Source organism: Poecile atricapillus, chromosome 9, assembly GCF_030490865.1.
Source record: "Poecile atricapillus isolate bPoeAtr1 chromosome 9, bPoeAtr1.hap1, whole genome shotgun sequence".
NCBI lineage: Eukaryota > Metazoa > Chordata > Aves > Passeriformes > Paridae > Poecile > Poecile atricapillus.
The window spans coordinates 8,395,303-8,422,360 of NC_081257.1; the positions used below are offsets into that span (position 1 = coordinate 8,395,303).

Here is a 27,058-nt window from a genome sequence, read left to right on the forward strand (position 1 = left end):
GTTGGTGTGTTTTGTGTAGACGTAACTTAATCGAACTGGTTAACTCTTCAACAAATCCTGAAAGAAAGTAGTTGAGGCTTTTAAAAATACCCTTTTCCTTACTAAAGCTTTTCTTATGTCCCACATAAGAGCAGCCAGACTCCAGGATCAGGTTGGTTTTTTTTTGTTTCTGTTTTACTGTACAAGCTTGTATTTTTAGAGATCATGTGATGTCTGACTGCATTTGGGCATTTTTCTGAGAAGCTGTAGCTGTTCTCTCTCTCTTGTACATTAGCACAGCAGGCTCTGGGGGGCTTGTGCCCTGACCTGGCAGCAAGGCCCACATCATCCAAGTGGCTGTAAATGTGCAGAGGAGGGCCTGGGCAGAGTTCCCATCCTGGTTGAGACCTTCTGTCTTCAACTATGCAGGAATTTATTTTTGCAGTGCTTTATCTGAAAGGAGAAGACCAAGTTTGAAGTTGTGTGATATTGAATTTCCTTGCAGAAGATTCTCACTCTCTGCAAACACCCTGGTGGGTCTGTTGCTGTGAGAGCTCCCCATACAAGGGTTTGGGATGAAGACTGAAAGCTGCTTTCCAGGCCAGGAGAGGTTTTCTATAATCCAGGCTAACCGTGCATAGCCCTTTATCCCTGACTAGTTGCTAAATTATGTATAGCAAGTCCAGGTCTGCTTTGGGGCTGGCAGGGCTGAAGTCTCAGCTGTAGAGGCTGGTGATCTCATGCTGAGGAAGCAGAAGTCCAGCCAGCTGCCAGAGAGGATGGGAGGTGTGGGTGCTGGGACAGGATGGGGAGCACTGGAGCAGGTTCACCCCTCCTTCCCTGGTGGTCTGGGCTGCTTTTCCCCTTCTCCCTTGTTCTCTGTCGTACTGCTGCATTTTAGCAGGCTCTTTAGTGAACTAGAGAGACCTCAGTTCTATGGTTTGTTTGCTTCAATTATAGCTGACCATCCCTGAGGAGCAACTAAACTTCACATTTCCCTGTCCTGCTTCTGCGGGAGAGCTGTGAAGAGCTGCTCAGAGGGTGCTTGCTTTTTATGAGGTGGGTGGAAGGATGGAGCACAGCAGGGAAATGGCACTGAGGAGAGGGGGAGCTGGGGTTGGTAAATGTCAAGCTGTTTGCCTCCTGCGCGCGCTGGAGCACGTCCGCAGGCTGCTGGAGCAGCGGCTGCGCCGAGGACGAGCCAGGGCTGGTGACGAGGGCCAGCTCGGGCTGAGCCACTGCCCACACTGCTCCCAACAGGGCACCTGGGCTCAGGGCTGTGCTCACAGAGCTGTGCCCTCAGGGCTGGTGGCATCCATGGCACCAGCTCTGGGAGTTGCTGTGGGGTAGGTTTGCAAAGCCCTCTCTGAGCTGCGGCACCAGTGCTCACCTGCTTCCCTTTGCCTGTTCCCCTCATGACTCTTCAAGCAGAACCTGGCACCTTCCTGGCTGGTAACTGAAGGCCTCTCCTGTGCCAGTGCCCATCCCCTGGCCCCTGCAGTGCTGTGTGCCCTGCTCTGCACAAGGAGGTGCAGCACAGCCCATCCTGCTGGGCTGTCAGCGAGGCCACCATCACTCCTGTCACTGCCTGCTTGATTGTCCCTGACGCTGCGCCGAGCCTGACATCCTCCTAATGTAATATAGACACCACGATGATTACCATCATTGCAAGGACTATAAGCAGCAGACAATGAAATTTAACAACAGTAGGTGCAGCAGTGATGAGGGGTGAGATGGAAATCGTGCTGTCTCCGTTCTCTGCCTATGGCCCTCAGCAGTCTCCATCTTCCAGCAGGACCTCTGGGGCCTGGCACTCCTTCTCCTCCCTGTTACCCAGCCACAGTGTTCATGCTTGGCCTTGTTGCATTAAAGCAGATGGGACTCAGTTCTTTTCATGTAGAAAAGCTCACTCTTTATTCACATAACTTATTTTACACAGTTTAATAGTTTTCTTGCTATTCAGTTCATTGGTTAGTAACTGGTATTCTGTCTGTCTATCAAATCTCTTGATTTTTGGATTGTTTACATATCTTCCTCGCTGACTCTCATGGGACAGATATATTGTTTATGTAGGTGCAAACTTATTTTTCTTATCAGAATATGTTGTGTTAAGTGACTTTTCATTCCTTTGACTCTTTCTTCTGGGAACTTACAAGCTAGCTGGTAATTCATCAGAGCAAGGCCTGATTTTATAAGGCCTTTCTTTTATAATATCTCTACCTGTATGTAACATGGCCTCAACCATCTCATGGTGCTCTTGTTGGTCATTTATATTACTGGACAATTCTCCTGAAGGCTCCTGCTTCATGGGGGCCACAGGGCTCAGTGTACTCAAGGCAGAAGCAAGTCTGCCCAAGGGTTCTCCTCTTTCCTCTTCACTCATACTCTGAGCTGTGGGGAAATGGTAGGACCCTGCAGTAGGTGTGATCACACTCAAAATGGGCCAGACTGATGCTAGTCTAAGGGAGACCAACAGATCCTGAAGCTCCAGGAGAAGCTCCAGACCAGCATCTGAGCAAGCATTGCCTCTCAGGGCAGGTATCCTGCTGCAGTATTGGCTTTACCGATGAATCTCCTTTGCAGGCACCGTATCTGGGTCACTGTACAACACTGATCCCCGGGTCTGGCTGCAGGAGCTTGAAGTATAACCCTGAACAGAGACTTCCCTGCCTCCCATAGTAATGCTGGCTGGGAAAACCCTTTTGTTTCCTGCTTGCTGGCCTTTGTGGGGCATGACATGGCACAGCCCCATTTCTGGGGCATGAGAGTTAAGTTATCTTAGGTATGGGTGGCAGTTGTGCCTGCAGAGATGTGATTTGGTCTTTGGCCTCCCTCACATGGAGCACCCCAGCTTTGAGTGGAATGCTCTGGGAGCAGGAAGGCAGACGCTCTGTTGCTGCACGTAGTACTTTGCTCTTTTGCAAACATGCCAGCTTTGCACTGTGATTAAACGCTGCTGTTTGGACTGCAGCTGTCCAAACCTGGTGTATTGGATTCATAGAGCGGTGGAGAAAAAAATTAATTTCTGGAAAACTACTATTACCCAGATCAGATGCCTTTCTAGCAGGAGCTGGAGCGCCACAGCCTCTCCCTGCTTGGCCCTGAGCAAACCCCAGGTGGGGTTTGAGCTGTGGGTACAGCTCTATCCTGACCCAGTGGGGCTGACAGCTTCTGGGGTTACCAGCTGCTCCGTTGGGGCTCAGCATTTTGGTTGTTGTTGTTCTTGAGGAAGGAGATGGGGGAGTCTTGGTGTGGAGGTGATGCTGTGCAAGCCCAGTGCAGTGCTGCCCCTCTGATTCTGGGGAAGGGCTGCGTCTTGGCAGATGTGACTTGGAGCTGGGGATAGAGGGAATGAGAAGGGAGGGGTCTGCTTTGGGCTGCAAGTGTACCCCACCATCCCTGTCCTTCCATCACAGTCCTCCCTTGTGTCCTGGATGAGTTGGTAGGGGTGATGCTTAAAGTTTTAGCTTTCATATTTTTCAGATTCTGTGCTGTTTAGGTGTGTAGTTTTGAGCTTCATATTAAGTGCCAGTGAGCTCTCTTCACAGAGTAGGTAAACAAAACAATTCCTTTTCTAGCTTGATACCAAGGACAATCATTACAAGTTTCAGGCCCAAAAGCATAAACAAGGGTGGACTGAAGGGAGAAAACAAGAAGGATGGGACTTCATAATCTAAAGCTGTAATTGGACAATTAACCCCAATATGCATATGGACCAAAACTTATAAAAATGTGAGACCTCATGATCAGTCATCCATTTTGTGACCGTTTTTGTTCCATCTTGGATGTAGCCCTGGCCAGGCTCTTGTAGTGCCCAAGGTGTATCCCTTAAGGCCTTTCAATAAATACCTACTTTATTCTTAATTCTGTCTAGCCTCTGTTCTAGGTCAGCCTTCTCAAGGCATCAGGGGAGTCCCATGCCTGTAGGAGACAAGGAAGGCTGAGGAAACAATTTTTACTTTCTAGTGGTGCTTTACAGGGCACTCTCCTGAGATTTGTTCTTTTCCTTCACGTTTCATCATTGGATGCCTTGACCCATGGGAAGGTGTTGGGCCCTCTCATGGCAGCTCATCAAATGGTGATTTCTGCACTTATGGGAGTATTTCTGCACCCATTCCTTTCCCAGGCTGCCAAATTTTGTGGTGCTGGGTGTGCTCACAGGGAACTGGGGAGAGGAAAATGCTTTCTCTGAACTCTGACAGCTCCCTGAATATACAGGCACAGAGGGAATTAAAGGCAGAGATGAGCATCATTTATTGTGCATTAGGAGCAAGACAAACAAGTGAATTTAGAGAATGGGTGTTTCAAGACAGTATCAGATCTGCCTCCTTGGCTGTACAGGTGCTGCTGGGAACATCTGCTGACATGGTTGTGTTACCGGCTTTGCTCTTAAGTGAGGCCACTTAGCACTTCTGGGCTGGTTTAAATCATTTTTGTGGCTGTTTGTAATTGCACTGTGTTTAGGAATATTTAGGATTAAATTTTTCATGTTGCAGGCTGTCTTGAACAGTTGGATTTTTCTTCCCCTCACCTGCCACTGTTTTGGTTTTTTCCTTTGCTTTATTTTTTTTTGTTTCAGCTCAGTACTTTCTATTGTTTGGCTGCTGTTAATATTACCTCCCACTCCACCCTGCTCTTGCCACTTATTAGTTCACTCTCAGCATCCACTGCTGGACTCCTTTCCACTGCCAGGATTGGATCTTCTGCTACTGCATCCAGCTTTAGCCTCTCCCAGGCTTTTGAGATCGCGGTTCAAACTGTGGTCTCAATCCCCATTCTCTGGGTACAGCAGCCTCCTCCTCTGTGCTGCCTGAGGGCTGCTCCCTCTGTAGGTAATTCAGGGGCTCTCCACAGCCCTTCTCCTGCCCAATAATCTCAGTTTTTCCAACCACGGTGAGCAGGACTATTACAAGGGTGTTACTTCTCGTTTCAACATGGCTGGAGCAGTGCAGCATTTGGCTTTGCTCGTGTGCCTGCATTGCCACCCACCTGCCCTGCCTGGCAGGGAGGCTGTGAGGGGATGGGGCCTGTTGCTCAAGGGATTGCCAAGTAAAACCAGGTTTGCCAAGAGTACACAGCCTGCACCCCTTCTCCCCAAGGGTGCTGGCACAGCTGTGGGAGTGAGGGTACAAACATGGAGTCAGAAGCAGCAGTTCCCTGCCTCTGAAGTCACTGGCGTTACTAATTCCAAAAACAGGTCCTAGAGCTGGATCACAGGAGAATTTCAATGAGAATGGCTTTCTAATCTGGACAAAGCTAAAGGTTTTTGCCATCACTGAGGAATGTTCAGGATATCTTTGGCCAGAAAATCCTCCCTTTGACTCAGCTCAAGGAAAACCTCAATATGGGAAATGTCACCTTAGATAAGCAAAACCTGGCCACGTTCTGAACAACCCAAAGCACAATGCTACAGTGGAGACTGTGAAGTTCTCTGAATTGCCTGGAGCCCTCGCCATTCATTCCCCTGCCTGTCTGGGACGTTCTCATGCACGTATGGTCACTGTTAATTTGTCTTGGATTGTTCTAATTAACGCCGGTGAACTGTTCAGCCACAAAGACTGCAGAGCTCTGCTGCTGCAGAGAGGGCTGGAGGAACAGCTCCTGGGTTCTTTTTCTGTTCTTTCCTCCCTTGTGGACAGGCACCGTTTCTGCCCATAACCAATAGGAGACAATTTTCTGTTTCATAATAGGAAAATACTAATGTCAGGACTCCCTCTGTACCCAAAGCTTTCTCCTTGAAGATTGCTCCTCTTTGCTTTCCTAATTGCTGCTGCTCAGCTGGAGGTATCCTGCATCTTCCAAGCACATGACTGTTGTGCTGTTACTTACCAAGGGGAGAAAAAAAAGAGTGTGAGAGAATATTGCTTTGTGTCTGGCTTTCCTTGCTTTAACCCTTTCTGTGCCAATGTGGGGTGTTCTTATCTAGTGCAGGATGTTGTGCTGTTGGCAATACAAGCTTTTTGGTCTGAAGCCCGGGGTGTGATGGAGCTCTGATGTGAGGAACATCTAGAAATCGTATCCTGAGCTGCATCAAAAGCAGGTCGAGGGAGGTGAGTGATTCTCACCCTCTACTCTGCTCTGGTGGGACCTCACCTGGAATACTGCATCCAGCTCTGGGGCCCTCAACATAAGAAGCAGGTGAAGGAGGTCCAGAGGAGGGCAATGCAGATCACCAGAGGGCTGGAGCACCTCTGCTATGAAGACAGGCTGAGAGAGCTGGGTGTGTTCAGCCTGGAGAACAGAAAGCTTCGGGGAGACCTTAGAACCCCTTCCACTGCCTAAAGGGGCTCCAAGAAAACTGGAGAAGGACTTTGGGCAAGGCCATGGTGTGACAAGAGGGAATGGCTTTACACTGAAAGAGGGGAGGTTGAGATTGGATATTAGGAAGAAATGAAATACTGTGAGGGTGGTGAGGCCCTGGCACAGCTTGCCCAGAGAATCTGTAGCTGCTCCATCCTGGAAATTTTCAAGGCCAGGTTGGACAAGGCTTGGAGAAACCTGGGATAGTGGAAGGGGTCTCTGCCCATGGCAGGGGCCTGGAATAAGATGGTATTTAAGGTCTTTTCCAACCCAAGCCATTCTATGAAATAACTTCTTCTGGAGTCTGGGGATGCCTCTTAAATCTCTTCTCTTAAACTTCGGAGTCCCTGTGATCAGAGAGTGATCACTTGTAATAACAAAGGAGTTGCCAAATTAATGTGAAGTATGGGTGGTTTGGGTTGGAAGGAACAGGTGTGGGACATACAAGAGCAGAGCCTTGGGGAGGGCACTGTAGCCACACTCTGTGTGTCTCTTAGGGACTGAGGAGTCAGATGAGGATCACAGATCACAGTCTGGCTCTTTGCTCTTGGCTCATGGGCCATGTTCCTGCAAGTCAGTAACCACAAAAGTTCACTGAAATTCTGTTTTCTCCAGAAACCTCAGAAACTATCAGATCTGAGCCTTTTGTGTGCTGCCCCACTGACAGAGGTGGGATGGGTTACTGTCCTGGCAGCCAGGGCAGGCAACCTGAATCCCTTGGGGCTTTTTTGGGGGAAAAAAGCAGCTGCTGAAGTAGAGCTAGAATGGAGTAATGGTATATATTGGACATAAGGCTGCTGGACGAGACTGCTGTTAGGAATTTCCTAGTGCCATGGAAGAAAGGAGGAGCTTGGGCAGGCAGGCCCCAGCGAGAGCTGCCAAAAGCAAAGTGGAAGCCTGGAGATGAACCCAGGAGGTCTGGAGCTGTGCACAGCTGAAGGAGCAGATTTGTGCTTAGTCTCTCAGTGTACTCCTGTGGCTTCAGCCTCAGAAACTGCTTCATTTAACCATGAAAGGGAAAGAGAGGCTGGAGCTGGGGGATGTCTCTGCTCTGGCTCTTGAATTCATTGTCAGCTATCTTCAGCAAGTGGAGTTGTTGTCTACTCCAGCTCATTATAAGGTGTGGAGAAAGAAGAGAGGGCAGTAAGTTCCCCAGCATTTTAGAGGGTCTCATTATGTCTCTGAGCTGTGTGATGTGTCACTGTCCAGATCCTGGGCACTTCCCTGCCTTTTTGCCTTTACTTTTGCTGGCTCCACCAAGAGAAAGAGGTGTGATGTTATGAGCCTGGTGGGTGTCTCTGGTTGAGCCTCTCCTTAGTCCCGGGTGGAATGGAGGAGGTTCTGGGTATGTGTTTGTCACATGGAAGCAGGTTGTTTACTGTTTGTGTTTGGGTGCTGCTCTGAGACCCAGGGCAGATGTGTCACAAGAAATTGCTTCTGCAACCCCTGGTCCTCATGGCCAGGTGTGCAACAAACCACCACTTACAGGCAGAGTCTTTCACTTGTGATGAAGCTCCAGCAAAGAGAGGGTTTTGTCCCGTGAGAAGCATGATTCAGCTCCTAAGGATCATGCAAGCTTGGGTAGGTGCCAGACATGCTTAGCATGGAATTTGCAGTTAAGCGTGGAGTCTGCTACCTCCTTGGGGAGGTCCAGCTCTCCTTGGAGGGTTCTCTGTTCCCATATGTCTCCATGTCTGGAGCTGACGGTATTTGAAAGTTGCCTGAGGATAAAGAGAGAAGCAGAATTCTGTTTGCTTTGTGGTTTTCTTCATGTAGCTTACTTAAGAAAAGAGAAGGCATGAGGAATTTTTTTTTGCTAATCTCAGATGATGGCAATAAACTCTTCCCTTTGACCCTGTGTTGGGTGCATCTGGGTCTGCAGACAGGTGAAGTTAAGTCACAAAATCATCTGAGGTGGTGACTGAGGGGTTTGTGGTTGTGAAGTCTTCTGGTGGGACTGATCCCTTCTTCTTGAGGCAGTGCTGATGCCAACAGCACTTCCCTTGGGTCTGGGGTTGTTCCCTGCAGTTGTATGATGTGCCTGCAGGCCATTGCTGCTGCTTTGGGTGCATTCAAATACAGATAATTGATTGCTCTTCAGAATAATCCTGTATCAATTTGTGCCTCTACCCACCACAGCCTGGCCAAGTTCTGGATTCGTTGTAGAAATTCTGATTTCTTGAGGGTGCCAAATTACTATGCCTTGGTTAGAGATGTGGGTTTTATCCTGCTTCATTTGATCCCCTTGTTCCCGTTCTTGGTACCCAGGGCTGCCCTGCTGCCCCAGTGCTGCCAGGCCCTGCACACAGCAAACCCTGCAGGCAGTGCTGGGGGCGGGCAGGGAGCTGGGCTTGCACTTGCCAGGTTCAGCAGGTGGCTTTGGGGAGGTGGTCAGTGGGCTTTGGGGATGCCTTTGGGTGAGGGAGGGCACAGCAGCAAGCGTGGTGGCTCTGCCTGTGCCATAGGAGTGGCTCAGCAAAGGCAGGGATGGGCAGCTCAGCTTTTGAGTGAGAGGGTGGGATGCTCATTGCCTGCAAGCATGAAAGCAGGCAGCTATAGAGACAGTGGTGTGGGCAGCAGGTGGCTGAATTTCTGGCTTTTCTGATTGCAAAGCCTTTTTTCTCTTGCTCCCCTCATTTCCAAAGCTTATATTGTTACCTAATCCACATTGCTAGATCCTCTGTTAGAGGATCAGCTTTTCTGTAGGAGGACTGCTGTATTCCTCACTAATATTGACTGTCTTTTGCTTCCCCTCTTAGATCTACGATGACAATAAAAACCTGTTTGAAGTCAAGGAGAATGTGCCCAGGAAATTGGTGGAGAAGGTTGCAGGGGACATTGAGAGTCTCTTGGCCAAGAAAGTCCGTGCTTTAAAGGTAAGGAGATGGGCCTGTGTGCTGATCCTTTGATGGAGATGTTCAGTTTAAACAAGAAGGTTGATGCTGGCACAGCAGTATGATCTCAGCTTCAAAGTGATTTCTATGATTGTGTGGCCTTTTCTGGCAACTGCATCCTGCAGTTGGACAGATTCATATGGAGCATGTGAGGCAAGGATGTGTCATGTGGGGATGTACTCTAGGTATCTTCTTGATTTTTATCTCCTCCCACTGTCATGCAAACACCTGAAGGTGCTGCCACAAGAGTACAGGTGACAGCAAAAGCCTGGCAGCAATTTGATCCAGTCATTTAACTGGAGGTGCACTGGAAGCAGAGGTACTGCAGTGTCCCTGCTGTCACTCATGGAAGTGTTTTGGAGCCTTTCCTGTTTAGGAGATGATGCACTTGAAGGATTTGTGCCAGTGCCTGGGACCTGAGCCCTGCAACTGACTGCCTGTGTGGGCTGCCCTCATGGGTATCTGCATACATTTCTAATCTATTGTCCTGTTTTGTAACACTCCTTTTAAAAGGAACTCATTTTATCTGTAGTGGAGGAAGGTGACCTGATCCATGGTGCCTGCTCAGCAAAACCCAGTGGTGGCTATAACGAGGTGGCAGCAGGGCCGTGCTCTGCTACCTGGTCCGAGACAAATAATTGCCTTCCTGGAGAGGTGGACAACCTTCTCCACTGCAGAGGGGTATGGATACTTCCCCTCCAGGAGTGAGGTGTCCTCTCTAAAGCACAATTTTAGCAGTGGCATGCCATTGTTCAATGGGCATCTGGCAGTGTGGCCAGCAGGATGCAGATTATTTTAGCTTGATTCACTGAAAGGGTGTCTGCAGGGCAATAGAGAAGGGGAAGGCTTGGAGCAGGTAACACAGCTGATGTGTCCACAGAGGCACTGCAGCCAAAAAGACCTGGTCACCCTTCAACCTGGTGGACAGGAATGGGAGCACAGGGAAATGTGCTGTGGTGAGAGAAGGGATATTGCAGTAACTGAGGTGTAATTAGGGCAGTGGGAGTTTGGAAGTGACCTGTCTCTGCAGCAGGTAAGAGGTAGCTTGGAGAAGCTGTGCAACAGGAATCACAGGACACCCATGTGGGCCAGGGGAGTCTCAAGATTCAAGATAGGATCTCAGTCAAGGGTGGTCAAAGTCTGGTCTGAGTGTCCAGATGGTGTGAGGTTGTCCACAGTGCCTGACAAAGATGGTAACTGTAGGGACTTGGGTGATTCTTGTTGACCCAATTTCTTACTCTAGGATAAAAAATAATCCTACTTGGGGCTCACACCAAGTGTTTTGGCTCGAATGGAAGGAGCTAAAGTGGGACTAAAGAGGTGTCAGCACTGCATTTGGGATCATGGAAGTGAAAATCAGGGAGACCAATTTTCTCCTTAATATGAACTTGCAGCCTTGCTCATGTCACTTTTGTGCATACTTCAGCTTATATCACATGAAATGTTCCAGAGATGTGCAGCACCTATAGATGCTGGAGGAAGACACAGGTGACAGAAGGTTGTTGCAAACTTGATACACACCTGGACAACTCATGGCTCCCGTGGGATGCACAGGGTAATAACCCTGAGTTACACAGTGTGACTGTGCTGAGTGGTTCCACTGTGACATTTGAATTTCAGCTCATCAGTCACACTGTTTTTCTTTGCCCTTTGCTCTGAGTCACACAGACTTATAGAGAGTTTGTGCATCTTTTGGTGCTAGATCAAGGGTTGAACTGTGCCCACGGTACAAATAACCTTGTTTGTCTTCCAACTGTCTTTCTTTTTTTGTTGGGTTTTTGAGCAGGACTCTCTGGTGTGCTGTGAAGGGCTCACCTGTCACAGGGGTGATTCTGGCAGTGCTGGTTAGGTAACAGCATGTGGTGCTGTCTTTATAGTGGAAACAATGAACCCTTGACCTAAATTAGTCTTTCAAGAGGACTCTTTCAGAGTGCACTCTTGGATGGAGCAGACTTTTACATCCAGTTTCCATGTAAATTCTTGACATTTTGGATTGGTGGTACTAACAACAAAATCTGGAAATGGGGAAATGGATGGGGAAAGAGAAATTGAATCTTCTAAATTTCTTCCACATTTTGCTGAGCTTCTTTGAAACAAGGGGGCTCCCATAGCTTCTTCCATTCTCCTGCCTGTTTTCATCTGTCTCAACTCTCCCTTTAGTTGAATCATCTCTCCTGGAGTCATTTCCTCCTCTTCTCTCATGACTCACAAGAGTGATTATGACTTCTTGAAACATATTTTTCAGTATCTGAGTCAGGTAGGACTCCATGTATTGGCAAGGGCAGGTGAGGAGGGAGAAATGGAGTCTCTCAATGATGTACAAACTGCCCTGTCACTCGTGCTCACTCTCCTGAGGAGACATGCCTGCCTCCTTTGCTGTAGGAGAGAGAAGGGATGCTGCCTGGGCCTCAGTGGGGCTTTGTAGGAAGGTGCTCACAAGCCTCAGGGCACAGACCATGGGTGCACAGTTCAGAGCACTGTTCTGATTAGGTGCTGATTCAGTCCAGTCATCAAAGAACCTGTTCTCCTCTAAGTGAAAGTATTAATGTGTCTTTATTAAACTATATGCAGAACATTTATTAATATAGTTTCTTACCTTGTGTGTTGTGTTTCTAAGGGGCAGAAGTCAAGCACAAGGAAACTGAACCCATCTGGCCCTGACAGCCACTGTGCAGCACTGTGGCATGGGTCTGGCACTAACAGGACACTCTGATTTCCCACATGCATTCTGGAAGTGTGCTGGAGCCAGGGGGTGTGGCAGAGAGGGTGATTCCTTCCTAAAAGAAGGCACCTACAAGGGGCTGGTTATTTGGATGCTGTCTCTCCCTTTTTGTTCCAGAGCATCATATCAGATGACAGTCTCATCATGGGACAAAAAAAGTCCTAGGAAGATGTTTTTGCAATCCCCACCTGGCACTGGAGTATCTACAGCAGGATCCTGGGGAAGTTCCACCCCATGTCCCACACAATGGCTTTTGTTTGCCATGGATTTGCACCAGCACTAATTGCCTTTTCCAGTGTCCTTTGTCCATGATTATTTCATTGCTTCAAGCCTGGCCTCCAAGTCACCTTTGGGCTCTGTAGTTCCAGCTGCTTTTTATTGCCAAGCTTTAACAGGAGGGGAGATAAAAAAGATGGCATTCAATACCAAAAATGCATCTAATTTCCTTTGAACTGGAAGCAAAAGACTAAGGTGGAGTGACTCCTGAAGGAGATGACATTACATTTACCCAGTGTATTGCATTGTGGGGGAAGTTGCAGAGCAACAGGTGAAGTGTAAGGAAGCAATAGGTGGTTTCCTGGCTGGGTGGGAGTTTAATGGGCTGCTCTTGTCACATTCATGAGCTTGTCCTTGTTAGGGCTAAAAAAGTCACCTTTTGTAAGACGTGGAAAGGAGTGAGGTTGTACCTTACCAAATGACTACAAATTCCCCTTGGGTTTTCATTGTGCTGGGAATCACAGCTGGGTGGCTCATGGCTTTACATCATCTGAGACTAGAACTCATCAGGTTGTTTTTCTGACAAGTAGATTCTTTGTCACTTTTTCAATTTTATTTCCTATCTCAGTTTTATTTCCCATCTTCAGTTTTTCACTGTGTTCAGACCCCTTTTTGCCTTTGTATGTGCCCAGAGAGATACATACAGGCTGTGGCTTCTTCAGGAGCTTCTTTGGGAGCCCAGATGTTGGAGTTTGCTGTTGGTGGAGCACTGAGTGAGCCAGGGAAAAGCCATCACATGAAGGTGTGTGTGGTGTGGGTCCAGATTCCCAAACCCAAGGGGCACTTTTTCTTTCTTTTTGAATACTACATCAAGTACATGAGCAATGCCTCCAGGTCTATTCTTTCCTGAAGCTCTGCAGACTGGGGGAGAAGGAAGTTGTGATTTGATGGAGGAGGAGGCTGAGAGGTGGAAATTTTAGATCCTAGGATATGTTTTAAGATTGTTTCTCCTTTTTATATAGTTCTTGTGAAGGCTGCTTTTGGATGCTGACTGCTTCATTCTTCACATATTTAACCACAGACAATTTGCTTTGCCTCCTGAGAACGACACATCCCACAGTTTACTGAGTAGGTTATGCCCTGAAGTGAACTATTCCTACACTGTGACCAGCCTAAAGATTGCTGTCTGTGCTGGTGGCCTTCCCCTATCTCCAAAAAGAGACCTGCTGATCCACAAAACATGGTCTGGGTGCCTGCAGGCTCTCACATTGCCCCACTGGTGACATGGTTGGGCTGGTTATTTTCTCCGCAGAGCTGATTTAGTTTTGCACGTTGTACATTGGCACAATCTTTTCAGTTAAGGTGAAGTTTGTTGTGTTTCCTGTGGAGCTCAGCCATGTGCAGTATTGAATATGATGTGTTGAGCAGAAGTGCAGTGAAGTGGGATTTTGTGTGTCAGAATTTATAGTGTATACTATGTTCATCTGTGTGTATCTTATGTAGATGTATGTGTGTGCAACAGGTTTGGTGCCCCTTGCATGGCTCTGGTGAGGAGAGCACTAACAACACTTACCAGGAGTGGGAGGAAGGTTTGTGGGGATTTTTTAAATTGTGTTTTTGTAAAATTAAATAGCATCGTTTTGTTGCTATGTATTTAGCTTCAGTGTGGAATGAGCATCTAGGGGAAAGCAGGGGTTTGGCAGGAGGGCTCAGCAGTAGGAGGTTTCAAGGTTCCTGTTCCTTCAGCTAAGGTGTAGGAGGTCACAATATATTTCACTCAGATTTTACTGCAACCTGAGTAGTAAAATCTACCCTTGGCATTAGACATTTTCTTTTGGCAGAAAAAAGAATACAAAGGATAAGACTGGGGATTTCCTGTATTTTGAAAGAATCCTGCAGGGAAGTCTGGCTGGGTTTCCTGTGGCTACAAAGCCAGGGGGAATGTGGCTGTAGGTGTTGGCTGTAGGTTTCCCATCTTTCTTTACTTTGGATCCTAAGGGAAAGAGGTTGGAAGAGCTGGGATTTGGCACACAGAAAAGGTGGTTGGTCTGGAGATGCTTAGGGGTTTGTACTGCCTTAACCCTATTTTGCTGTTTTGTCTCCTGTTTCATCCCCTCACCCTCAAGTTTTCCCACTTATTGGCATTTTTTCCTGCATGTTTCTTCTGAAACAGTACTTAGTACTTAGCCATGCTTTAGGATCCTGTGATGAAGGGTGAGGTGAGAGTTTGGTGTGTTACCACAAAGTACTGACCAAATCAGCTTCTCAGGGTGAAGCTGCTCAGGGGGCCCATTGCAGGAGGGAGGAGCTCAGGCCAGTTGTGCTTTCAGTCCTGGTTGAAAACTCAGTGCATTACTGCTCAACTGGGACTAGTTCCAAGCTCCATTTGATCCTGGCACAAGCATATATCAAGAGTGCAGAGGGGATTTAATTGGACATGTTTATCCCTTTAACAATTCTGATAGCCCTGAGATTTCCCTTGCAGGTTTGTGGTGAATGGAGTCTTTATCATGTTTCTCATCCCTGATAGAGACAATAAAAAGTGCCACCTGTCTGACAAGCTGCAAAAATTGGCATACAGCAAAGCATTTCTCAGCCCAGTTCAGAGCATCTCCCCGCTCCCCTCTCTCAGCAGCAGAGGCACTGACCTCTGTCATGGCAGGCGCTGGTAGAATATCACCAGGAAATCTTCCCTCCTTCACTGCTGGGGTTGTTGCTGTCCTCTGGTCTTGCTGGCAGGCAGCAAAAGGGGTCAGCATTCAGCAGGAGCGGCCCTGGGGTTGTACTGGATTTCTCCTTTGTTTCTGGCAGAGCAAGGTCCTGTTGCCATCTCCCTGCACTGCAGAGCTGTCTGAAGGGTGCTGAACCAGGTGCTCATCAGCCAGGTCATTGAAGTGTTTAACTGGAGAGGTTCCAGGCCAGGAGAGGGGGACCCTCCTGAGCTGCAGAGCACTGGGGGTTCACACTGGCTGGTAGCATGTGGTGCCAAACCCTTGTGGGTTTCCCTCCTGGAGCATGGTACAGCCCTGGCTTTGGCCTGAGGGGGACTTTGGGCATGTCAGAAGGCCACCAGTGGTCACACTGTGGCCTGCTGGGTCCCAGCTAAGGGACACATTACCTGTCTTGCCTAGACAGCAAAATGGGGTAGGAGAGAGGGAACAAACATAGCTCAGGTGAGCTCTGACACAGCCTGTGGGTTTGGTGAGGTGTGAGGCTTCATTGCCTCATGCACTCCTGCACCATTCCGCCTGCATTGCCACGGACTGGAGCTCTTGACTTGGAGTAAGGAGCACAACCACCAACCTTGCACATGCTGAAGTCCAAACCATTTAAAGGCAGGACCTCTGTGCATTCTTATTTCACAGTGACAAATCCAGTCCTCTTCCCACTTATTCGGTAATTGCTGGTTTTTATTTTTAATTCTGTTTTTAATTCACTCCTAATCAAATCCTAGCTGACAGTCCCTGTGTGTTTGTTTGTTTGTTTATTTATTTATTCATTTGTGTGTGTGTGTGTGTGTGTGTGTGTGTGTGTGTGTGTGTCTTCTCCTGCCTCTCAATTGTTCTGGTGCTGGACCTGCTCCAGTAATCCAATTTGAATCCAATCTCCCAGGTCTGGAATTCTAATTTACGGATTGCAGAGGGGAGTTAAACAATGCCCACACACCAGAATGGGGGTTGATTGTCTAATCTAATCAGGGACAATCAGATGTTTGTAACAAGTCTATCAAACCTGTATTGGGCCAGTTTGCTGAGCGATGTAACTGGCTTTCTTAATAGCACTAACACAATTTAGGGCTTCCTGCACTTTCATGCAGATTACATTGAATGTTTCCCTTTCTTCTCCCATGAATGTTTGGCAGCAGCTCAGCCCGATGGGCTTTACAACTTGGTGAGCTGCTGGGTGCCCTCTGGGGCAGGAGATGTTTGCCAGGACCCAGGGGGCTGCTGCCTCCCCCCGTACACTGAGGTCCTGGGATGATCCTGGTTTGTGGCACACGTACAAGGAATGGACTCAGTGCCACCAGTGCATCTGGAGGCACAGATGGGGGAGTGGAAACGATGGTCCAGACCTGATAGGGTGTTCAGTAAGTCTCCACAGCAGATCCCCAGCCCCGTGCATGGCTGTTGGTAAAAAACAGATGAAGAAACCTTTGTCCTCTCTTGCCCTTGGCAGACTGAGGCTGTTGTTTTGGTACTTGCTGTCAGAAGTCTGGACAGTTGGTGTTTAAAGAAAACACCTGTCTGGTTTTTGGGGTTTTTTTTATACCCTTTCAGGGCCTGAAGCAAAAGAGGAGGCAAAACTAGATCTATGAAGAAGATGATGTCTCTTAGTATAGCTCTCCAACCCAGAGTGGAGCTTCCTTACTTACCCTGCGCAAATAAATAATTGCCTGACTTTGCCCTTCCTGAAGACTGAAATATCCGTCTGGTCCCTTACCCTGTCAAGAGGTGAGCTGGTTCTCACGCTCCAGGTCTGTACCACTTAGCTCTGCACTCACTGCCTTTGCCAGGGGATGTATTTTAGGCTGATGGTTTCCTCCGTGCCCCGTAGCATCCTGGCTGTGCGCAGCGCTCAGCCCCAGGCAGGCAGGCGTGCCGCAGGGAGGGATCGCTCGCTGAGGCTGCCGGGCTCTGCTCACAGCCCAAAGCTGCCAGCTGTAGCTCTCAGCCTGAGCAGAGCCTGCCCTCCAGCCCCCTGAGCTCTGCCAGGCCGGGTGGCACACACAGGCAGCAGGAATAGCAACTCCCCCACTGAGAATGAACCTTTCTCGGAGGGTTTAATGGAACCCAGACACCTCTGAGACCAAGTGAGGAGAAGGATGAAATAGTCTTTAAAGGGTATTTACTTCCCTTCCTCAAACTGTGTTACGGATTAGACAGCAGTTTGCATGTTGTTTTTCAGTTTTTGCTGGTTTTTTCCAGCACAGGAGCAGCACTCCAGCAGAGTGGAGGTGACTAAAGCCATTGCTGTGGGATTTGATAGCCATTGTAGTGCTGGGCTGTCTCAAAATTCGGATCCTTCAGCTTGCTCCTTACCCTCTCAACATCCTGAGGCCTGGCAGGGCTGTGCTTTCAGACCAGGCATTTGGGGGTGGCTGAAAGGGTAAAAGCAGATGGGTATGACTTACTGGTCTATCTGTGTAGATAGATATAAACTGGTGAGTGATGCAGAGGAGGAGGAGGTCTCTGAGGGAATTAGTGCTAGCGAAGGGAATTATCATTTAATTCTTTATAGAACAACCTTTAAACATGATTGGGAAGATATGCTTGCAATGATAGCAAAATAAAAGAAACCATGTCACTGAAAAAGGGATTTATTTGAATTTTCTTGGTTAATTTTGGCATGAGAAAATGCATTTCCATGGCAGTTTGGTACCTAGAGTTGCTTCTGCACCTTGTCCTGTGACTTTGCAATCTGTGCATGGCGGGAAAGGGTGAGAGTGGGATCTTTATTTCCCCAGGATTGCCTGTAGGTTTGCATGGAGTGTGTGCTTCTGCACTTACAGATGTGCCCTCAGCCCCTGAGGGTTCAGCCCCTGCACTCCATGACACTGTACATCTTCAGAGAGCTCTCTGAAGCCCAAGATCTTGGGCAGAAAAACCTCCAACCAATTTATTCTTGTTTAATATTTTTCCCCTGGAATATTTCAGATGCATCATTTGGGGTGGAAGACTCATATTGAATGGGAGTAATTGACCTGGGACAGTGAATCATTTCGAGTTTATTTCAGGTGGAATGAGGGTTATTTTTTTAAGGGTTTCATCCTCAGGCTGAACTAGAAATCAGTTATTTGTAGAGCTGTGTTTACAGGCAGGTAGTGAAGTTAAAGACTAATGAATGAGGGGGTGGAGGCTTGGTCCTGCAGGTTAATGGACTTGCATGAAGCTTTTTTGTCGCAAAAGCTCTCTTCAAATCCCACATTTTTTTCTTTTTAATTTTTCCAAGGAAAGTAGATTTAGCAAGTTTCATTTCTGCAGCCTGCAAACCCCAGATCAGCCTCGGCAGAGTTTATCTCAGTAGGTCTCTGCACAGGAGTGACTTGAGCAGCAGGGCTGGCTGCAGGTGAGGAGCAGGAGGCAGCCCCCAAGGTGTCTTGCACGATGAATATTTAGCTTGGCCCTGGGGTGGTGCCCACCAGGACCCTGCTTTCTGTCCCACACGGATTTGCTTTGCATCCACTGCAGCTTTCATGGAGTCAGTCTGAAATCCACCAGCATCCCGCCCTACCCCATTGCAAGGAGCTATTATATATTCCCAGAGCAGCTGATGTCCATTAAATGTTTGAGTGACACTACAACAATGTGTAAAATATCAGTGATAAGGATCTAGCAAATCTTAATAAAAAAAAAAGACGACAAGAATGTAAATTGCACATACAATTGTGATAAAGAGTCAGAGATAACATTAAAGAGATTGTATCAATTTAATGCAAGTTTCGTGCCAAAGCCTGTCATCTGCTCTTTGAAGAGGAGTTCTTGGGAGCCTTGATATTCCAGCAGACAGTGCTGAAATCATCGCAGTGCTCCGGAGCGGCCGTCCCTGCAGCCAGTGAGCTGCGTGGAAGCTGTCTGCTTGCTGAGGATTAATGGAAACCTTTCCTGCCTCTACAATAAAAATAATGTTCCTTGGAAAAAATAAAGTGCCCTTCTGCCTGCTGGCCTTTGGGTCCCTCAAAATGCAATTAAAAAGCGGCTTAATACAGCCTTGCAATGAGAAATCTGTCAGCTTTCAGAGGCACGGTCTGAAGTGAAAGCAACATGAAAAGGTTGGGAGCAAAAATATTTAACCGTGCACCTGCCTGCCTGCCTGGTGGTGCTCGTGGAGCCACAGCTGAACTGGGATGTGAGAGGCTGGAACTGGGGTAACTGGGGCAGCTGAAGCAGCTTCACAGACAGAGCTGGGCTGTAGCAGTGCTGCTGAGGGATGGGAGCTCCTCCATAAGCCAGCCTCGTGTGTGTCTCTGCTTGCCTGTCCCTGCTGGTCACCTGTTTCCTGGGCTGGCACTGCTGCTGGATGTCCTTGGTTTCTCTCTCTCCTCTGCTGTTTAGGGTGTGCAATGTCCTTGAAGATGGGCGGGTGACAGCAGTAAAGGCTATTGGAAGTACCCTACAGGTTTGATGGAAGGGGTAACTCCAGCTGTCTCCTGTGCAGGAATGCCAGCTGTAGGTCAGTATTTTGCCTGCCAAAATGTCTTCCCAATATTTTAGGTGTAATAATGGGAAGTTAATTTTAAATGGTGGCTGGCTGTTTGGTTTGTTTTATTTTTCTGCAGGCATGATAATTAAAAAAAAAAAAAAAAAAAACTTTAAGTAAAGCTGGTAATCCCATAGCAAGTGGGAGATTATAAGGGTTGGGAGTGAAATATGAATGCAGGGCTCCAGTGACTGCCTGCTTTTGGTACTGCAAAATGAACTTCTGTCTTTGGCTGTCCCTTGTTTGCCACTTGTGTGCCACTACCTGTGCAAGGGTGAGCTGAAATCCCAGCCCAGCTGTACACGGAGAGCTGCTGGAGCAGCAACAACTTGATGGGAGTAGTGCTGGGAGCAGTGTTTCAGCTGGATACCAGTAGATGGCACAGCTTTTATATCAGCTAATTATTTAGGGAGCCGACGCCGGTCCGGGCTGTTCCTGTTGCTAATCTTAACCGTGCCTCACTCTCCACTCACACAGATGAAGATGTCTCTGCTGGTCTGCCTGTAATTGAGGAAGTTGGATAAGATATGGAAGGTGTTGAGTTTGTCAGCATTGTGGAGCAGTGGGAAACCGTGATGGGGAGGAGGAGATAAGAATCGTGTGCTTGGGTGAGTGTGGAAGCAGAAAAGCAAAATTCTAGGCAGTGGTAGTGTGGCTTCCCAAGTGCGTTCCAGCAAGTGCTGTATTCCCTTAGTGTAGATGTGACTGCTCCAGCTTTATGCATAGGGAAACTGAGGCCTGGAGAGATCATTCTTTGTCTTTGATACACCCGGGAATAAAAGCTGTGCTGCCTAATTAAGTTCTGGAACTTTTAGCTACAAGGTGTCCTTCATGTGTGATTATGACAGTAACATCTCCCTGGAGCTCCACGCTCCTCTCAGCTCTGCTGGTGTTTGGTGCTATTGTTCCCTGGCCACTTCAGGCTTTGAATGTGAGTTTTTTTAGCAGTTCAGCAATTTTCTGCACCCTCTTGAAAGAGTAAGGGTTGAATGCATCCTAAATCTTCTCTCTGTGTGATGTTGTCCAGCTGTTTTGCACCGCCCTAAACCAAAGCAGCTCTCTGGCCCGTTCAGGGATGAGCGTGTGGCTCTTGCTGGAGAGGTGGCCCCTGGAGTTGGGAGGGTTCCTCGAGTGCAGTAAGACAGCCCTGATATGATCTGTGCCCCTGTTCTGGGAGATGGGCAGAGACCCCAGCATTAGAGGCAGCCTTTCTTCTTACCTTCTGCCTGCTGAAGAACTCCTTTTCATGACTGAAATTGATTCGTACAAGTAGATGGAAAGGATCTATCCCAAATCTTGAGGGCCTGGTATGCATGTAGAATATAAACCAGAGTGTATGTATGTGAGGCTGTAAATAAAGTTGTCACTCTAAAAGAAATGGGGTTTCTGGCACTTGTCAGATCATTTTAAAACCATTTTTATTACTAGATTACATTCTGAGATAAAGTTTATTGTAGCAAAAAAGAGGGAAGGTGTAGGATTTGACTGCAGATTTGGAAACACACTTAAAACTTACAAAGAGTTTTTGAACCTTAGCTGAGGGCAGGCTGTCTGCTTCAGGGTTTTCCTTCAGGGCATCTCCTGCCCAGCACATTTAAAGCACAGTCTCTTGATTTTGGTGCAAAATCTACCCTAGCATATCACCTTTTATAATCAAGCCATGACATAACATGCAGACACTGGCACAGGAGCTCCAGTTCCTGTGTATAGGGCAGAAACTCTTCCAGGGGTCCCAGCTGGGAGTCCTGAGGAACTCCATGTTCCCTGAATGTGGCTCTTAAACAACTGCCATAAGGATTTTGTGTCAAAACTGAAGATCAATCCTGGCATGTGTTGGCTTTGTTCTTCCCATCCTCTCCCCCCATGACCATTGATCCTAAAATATTTTGCTCTAGTTATTTCCTTTTTCCATGCTCTTACTTTTAGCACTACATCTGCAAGCAACAGAAAACACTGTGTAGGTGCCAACTCTTTTCTTAGCTATTCCTTGCAGATACAAGTAGCATCCTGTTTTCTAACCCAGCCTCTTCTGTCTTTTGCTCCTAGTTGTTCCTAGTGGTATTTGTCTGCCTTTTATATTTACCAGTGGCAAAATTAACAGATTGTTCTCTTGATACAACATGACAAAGAAAACAGCAGTCATCTCCTGCCAGACTTGGGCTTCAGAGTTGTGTTGGTTTGCATCTCCCTGCTCCACCTTCCATCCTAGTTTTGGGGACTGCAAGGCACGTCACAGACTGGATGCTGGAAGAAGTAGCAGCTTTTCAAGTGCCACCTAAACTCCACAGCTGCTTGCAGGGCAGAAGTAGCTGGAGTGGCAAGGAGAAAGTTTGCTTTAACCCTGAAACTTGCACAGACCTGTGTTTACCATAACATCTGGCTATTAAAAAACTAGATTTATTTTGCATATAGAATAATGCAGGAAGTCCACACTGCCTTGACATTAGAATTTTTCTGTCTCTCCTACTCCCAGCCCCATACCAAACCCAGAACCTCTGCAAGGTCCCATTCTGAGTAGCTGCTCTTCTCCCCCTGCACTGAGCATCCCTAAAACCTGAGCATAATAGCATCCCTGCTAATTACATCACTGCAGATTTATTTCATGGTAATATTATAGCTGGCCTCAGGCATCACCACTATCATTGGAAAACATCGAACGATCACAGCTTCTTAGCTGCCTCCATTAAACCTGGGAGAAGCGTCTGGGCCTGTTTATAAGTTTGTCTTTTGATGAGAGCCAAGGATTGATGAGCTGGTGGATGCGAGGTTTGCGGAACGTGCCCTGGAGGGAAGCTTCCCTCGTCACGGCAGCCATAAGGTGCAGATGGCGGGATCGCGAGCGGAATGCAGACACAGCCGGGGAAGCGTCACCTTCATCTCATCGAGGCAGACCTTGCCCCCTCCCTGGCAGCACCACCCCGTGCCGAGGGCTGCACAGCATTCCAAATCAGTGCTGCTGGCAGCTTGGTTGGAGCTGCTCCCAGGGAAAGGGGGCGTTTCGAGCAAGCAAGTGGTCTTGTGATGCTTTCTGCTGACAGTCTTGGAGCTAGGGCAGAAGGAAAGGCACAAATACCACTGCCATTTTTCAACCAAAAAAAAGGGGGGGGGGGATAATTCAAGAGTTTTCTCTATGTTTTCCTTGCTAGAAAAAAAATTAATCCTGTGGCCAACGTTCTGGGTACCAAGACCTTCTGCCACAAGTGTAGCTGAAGGTCAGTGCTGTGTCCCCGGGGTTGTTCTGTTCTTGGGACCCAAGCCTGTGGCTGCTTGCTGCTCCCTTATGGAACATAGCCATGGGATGGCTGGAGCTCTGTAGGATGAAGCATCTGGTGCTGAAGACAGACCCACACTGTAGGTTTTGGAGGGTATAAGAGAGGATTTCAGCATACATCCCAGTGCTGCACTGCTTTGCTGTGGGGCAGTGTTTGTGTGCACCTGAAGTCTGGCTGGCAGGGTTGGGGTGACCATCATCCCCAGTCAGTGTGTTGGTCTTCCCCACGGATCTCTGTGGTCCCCAAACAGCAACCCTATGGGAACAGCAGATTATCACAGATCTGAGACCGTGTGGAGAACACAAGGAAGTAACTTACAACTTTTGAAAGGGATTTGGGTAAAAGTAGATCAGTTGTTATTGATTTTACTCATAAAGTCCTTTTTAGTTATGGTGCTCCAGCATGACAGTGAGTGGGCCAAAAACTTAACTGAAATGAGGTCAATAAATTACATGCAGACAAAAGGCACTTACACTCAGACTGCATCAAGTCTCCTGGTAATTTCAGCGAAACAGGCAGAGCAGAAATATGCTGATAATTATTTAAATTAGACTCTGAGCATTGAATTTTTTTCTTCAAGTAACAGCACTTCAGCACTTGTCCAGATGAGTGCTAATTTACCCAAATGGAAAGGTTTATTAAACATGCCAGCCAGTGCTTTAGTAATATTTAGGACAGCAATTTTGCTTTATTATATCTCTTAACAAAGAGGACACAGGCTTCTTGATCCAGCACCAGAGAAGTCAGGGGATATTGGGGAAGATCCACGTCAGTTCTGCCTGGTCTCAAATCAAGGTACATTATTTCTGCCTCAGTTCTGCCCCTTTGCCAAGCGCAAACCTGGGACTTGATTTGAAAAAAAACTTCACTGACTTGGCCAGTTTGAAGGACACTCAAAATCCAGACACCTTCTGGGTGCAGGAGTCAGAGCTATGATTTGGAAACACTGAAGGATGAAATTGAGTTTTCTCTAGTGAAATGGGCCCCACACCAGGTGCTGAGGAAGATGAGCCTGAGCTCTTCCTGCTGCCCCTTGCTCACTCTAGAACACACTATACAACTGTGTTGTTTTGGGGAGAAATTTGAGTGCATGATGATCCCACCCATCATTTGCCTCCCTCAGTGCTCTGTCATGCCCAGCCTCCTGGTCTTGTTACCATCATGTGTGTTATTGCCAGGGCTGTCTTTCAGACTAATGCTGGCTTTGCTGTTTCCCTCAGGACTCCTAACTTTCTTTGGTTTATATATTTGAGAAAATACTTCACAAATCCCAGTGGACTGACATTCTGCTAAAACATCCTGTAGAAGTCTTCTGTGGCTTTCTGTCTGTGGGTGCAGGGGTTTGGTTCTGTGGCTTCTCCCAGGACCCAAGTGGGAAATTAAGACTTCTTGCACAAATTAGAGATAACGCAGAAGTGTCTTAATCTGAGAATCTGCCCACAAAGAGGATGGTTATATATTGTGAATGCTTCTTACAGATCCACCCAGGAAAATTTGCTTATAGGCTTTGAAATTCCTCTGGATCCTTCAGACCACTACCTTCTTTACATGAGCATGCTCACCGAGGACATGCATGGTGTAACATACCAAAATCTAAGTCTTTATATTTTATCTTCCATAAATATCTTCTTCCTCTCTTTCCCTGCACAAGATTGCTCTGTTAAACGATCACACTGCAAATCTTGTGAGTGCCTAGAGCTCTGGGTGCTTGCAAAAGATTTGGCAAGGGAGAACCTTGTGGAATTCCAGACTGAACATTCTTCCAGAGTTTGGATACAGGGTGAAGCCAGCAGTGATGGGAATGGGAAGATTTTGCTTCAGATCCAGATATTTTGTCTTTGGTACCATCAGAGTAATGAGAGGAAAGGCTGTGGCTGCTCTTCTATGCAGGTGTGGATGCTGGATATCCCACAGGAGAAACAGAGAAGTTTATCATCTCTGAAGTTAGGTCAGAGGCTCTCTAATCTCCACAGAGATCTGGATTCACCCCAGATAGGTTGAATACCTTTGTGTCCTGTTGCTCTGGAAGTGTGAAGGAGCTCTCAGGAGGAAACATGCCTTCTCTGCTCCCCAGCATGGGTGGACAGGAGAGGGTTCTCTGGGAACCATTGCTGATTCCTTCTCAGGCTCCAGAAAGGGCAGAGCACTGTGTTGTCACAGCTCCTGAGAGGTGAACATGAAATTTTAAGAATGGGGAAAACAGATGGAAATAATTTGAAAGGAAGCTCTAGCTCTGCATTATTGATGATATGTATTTTTCAGCATTTGGTGTCCCACAGGATAGTGTGCTGTGACACCTTGTTTATAGTGAGCCTCTGCGTGCTATGGACCATCAGCCGGACTCATCCACAGCAACAGGGATGTGGGGAAGCATCTTAGATGAATCCTCTGAGCTTACACACCTTTAAGAAGTGCAGAGAGGCAGTCTAGGATTCAATTTTACTGTTCTAGCACTTTTCTTGCCACCCTGATTGGAAGTGCTTAACCTCCTCTTCATTAATCAGTTTGAATTTTATCTAAAATTCATCCTCGATGAAGGCGAATTGGAGTCTGCTGCTCCAATCTTGGGCTGCAAATGATGGCAGGGCAGTGCAGGGTTTAGCAGGTGAGTGCACTGCAGCTTGGATCAGAGTGACACTGTATTTTTGGTGGCTCTGTACTGACCAAGCTGGAGGTCTCAGCCATATCCTGTGTGCTCAGTTCCCAACAAGCCCTTGAGGCAGGACACGTGTGTGACATTGTACCACTGAATCCCAGTGACACATGGCTGGGGTGCCACAACCCAGAGCAGCAACACAAGTCAGTCACCAGGTCACTGAGGTTGGCAGGGGCCTTTGCAGATCATCCACTTGAGCCCCTGATGAAAGCAGGGTGAGCTGGAGCAGCCTGCCCGGGAACTCAGTTGTTCCTGGGGAGATTCTGTGATTGTCCTAATTTTACAGATGGGCAGGGTAAGCCCTGGGCAGTGACTTGGCTGAGATATCTGGAAGGTGGGTGCAGGTGGTGAGGGTGAGAAGATGAAGAAGGCCTTGGGGCTGCAAGGCACATATGTGTGTGCTTACTCATCTTTTCAAGAGCTCCTGGCTTCAGTGGTGCTGTCTTTCTATTAAAGACTTATTTTTTTTCAGGAATCAAAGTCACTAAGGTCTGTTAGCCTTGAAGAGCTTTAAGATGAGAACATGAACACATCACAGAGATTTGTCTTCTTCTCTGGCCAGTTCCTTTATTATTGGATGTTTATGTACAGGAATGAGTGGAAAACACTGAAGAGAAAGGGAGTAGTGAATTCTGGAATTGTGTTTGCAGAGTTCTTGGCTTTCTGGTCACCAGTGGAAGTCACCATTCTTCTAAGGCTCTCTTCTAAGGTGACAAGGGCTGTTGGGAAGTTGTTTTCCTCTAGTGCTCTGCTGAAGGTCAGCCTATGGGGACAGTAACACCATCCTTGTCAGGCCATCCTGACATGCCCACAAAGCATCTTACAGCTCCTTCCACAGGGCTTCCTGAAAAATTAGCCCATGTTTGTCTGAGCCACATCCCCACGTCTGCATGTGGAATGAGCATCCCACTGGGGCAGCTCTGTTCTGGCCAGCCAGGGAGCACCGTAAAGGTCTGATAAATCTTTCGTGGCAGGATCTCAGCCATATCCTTTCCTCAGGAAGAAGAACTGACTGCAAGGTGCTCTGGAACTCCTGTCCCAAACCTGCAGGCCTTCTCCTGGCTGAGGCTCCCTGTGGATGGCAGTAGGCGGGGAGCTGCTGCCTGATTTCCCTAATCCCCAGCACCGACTCAAAACGCACAACTGCCGGCTCCCATCCGCTGCAGCTGTGATTTACAGCGGGAGAAGAAGGGCAGAGCATGGCTGGGAGACGGAGATGGGTTCCACTCTTACTTGGGGTGTAAAAGGAATCTCATATTCTGCTTTATTTTCTGTTTATTTTTCCCCTCTCTCCCTAGTGAAGGCAGATAGCATAAGAATTAACCTCCAGGAGCATCCCAGCAAGGAAAAAAAAACATTTGCATGCTCCTGAGAATAAGAATTTCCCTGAAGGGAACATTCCTGAAGGACCCTTTCTCTGTTAGGATATAGACATTTTGTAGAATGTTTCCGAGTGTCCAGGATCCAAAATGTCTCTGCTGTGGATCTGAAAGGCTCTTCTGGCCCAGATCTGACTGCAGAGTACCTCACTGTGCTCCTTGTGGAGGTTTCTGGTATGTGAATCTGTTCTTTAAATGTAGCTCAGGTGATCAGTGTCACAGCTTTTCCAGCATCTCACAGAAACGAGGAACATGGTGAAAACCAAAACAAACCAAATTTTGCTGCACTTCTTGAAACAGCTTGTGAGCTGGGAGTTTGTCCCTGCATCCTTTTCTCCTGCCTTTAGCTTTCTGCTGTGACTGGGATGAGAGCAGCTTGATCTCATGAAGCAGCAGCTCTGCAGGCAAAGCCTTCAGGCAGTCTGGACCCAAACCTCCTTTGC

At 47.7% G+C, this 27,058-nt stretch overlaps 1 protein-coding gene across 2 annotated transcripts in view; it reads left to right on the forward strand.

Moving 5' to 3' along the window:
- Positions 1-27,058, forward strand: part of CACNA2D2 (calcium voltage-gated channel auxiliary subunit alpha2delta 2) — a 222,941-nt gene that overhangs the window by 74,153 nt on the left and 121,730 nt on the right. For both annotated transcript variants that reach the window (XM_058845292.1, XM_058845293.1), the window contains exon 3: positions 9,039-9,155. In XM_058845292.1, coding sequence (XP_058701275.1) covers positions 9,039-9,155 — 117 coding nt within the window. The remainder of the gene's footprint in view (positions 1-9,038; positions 9,156-27,058) is intronic.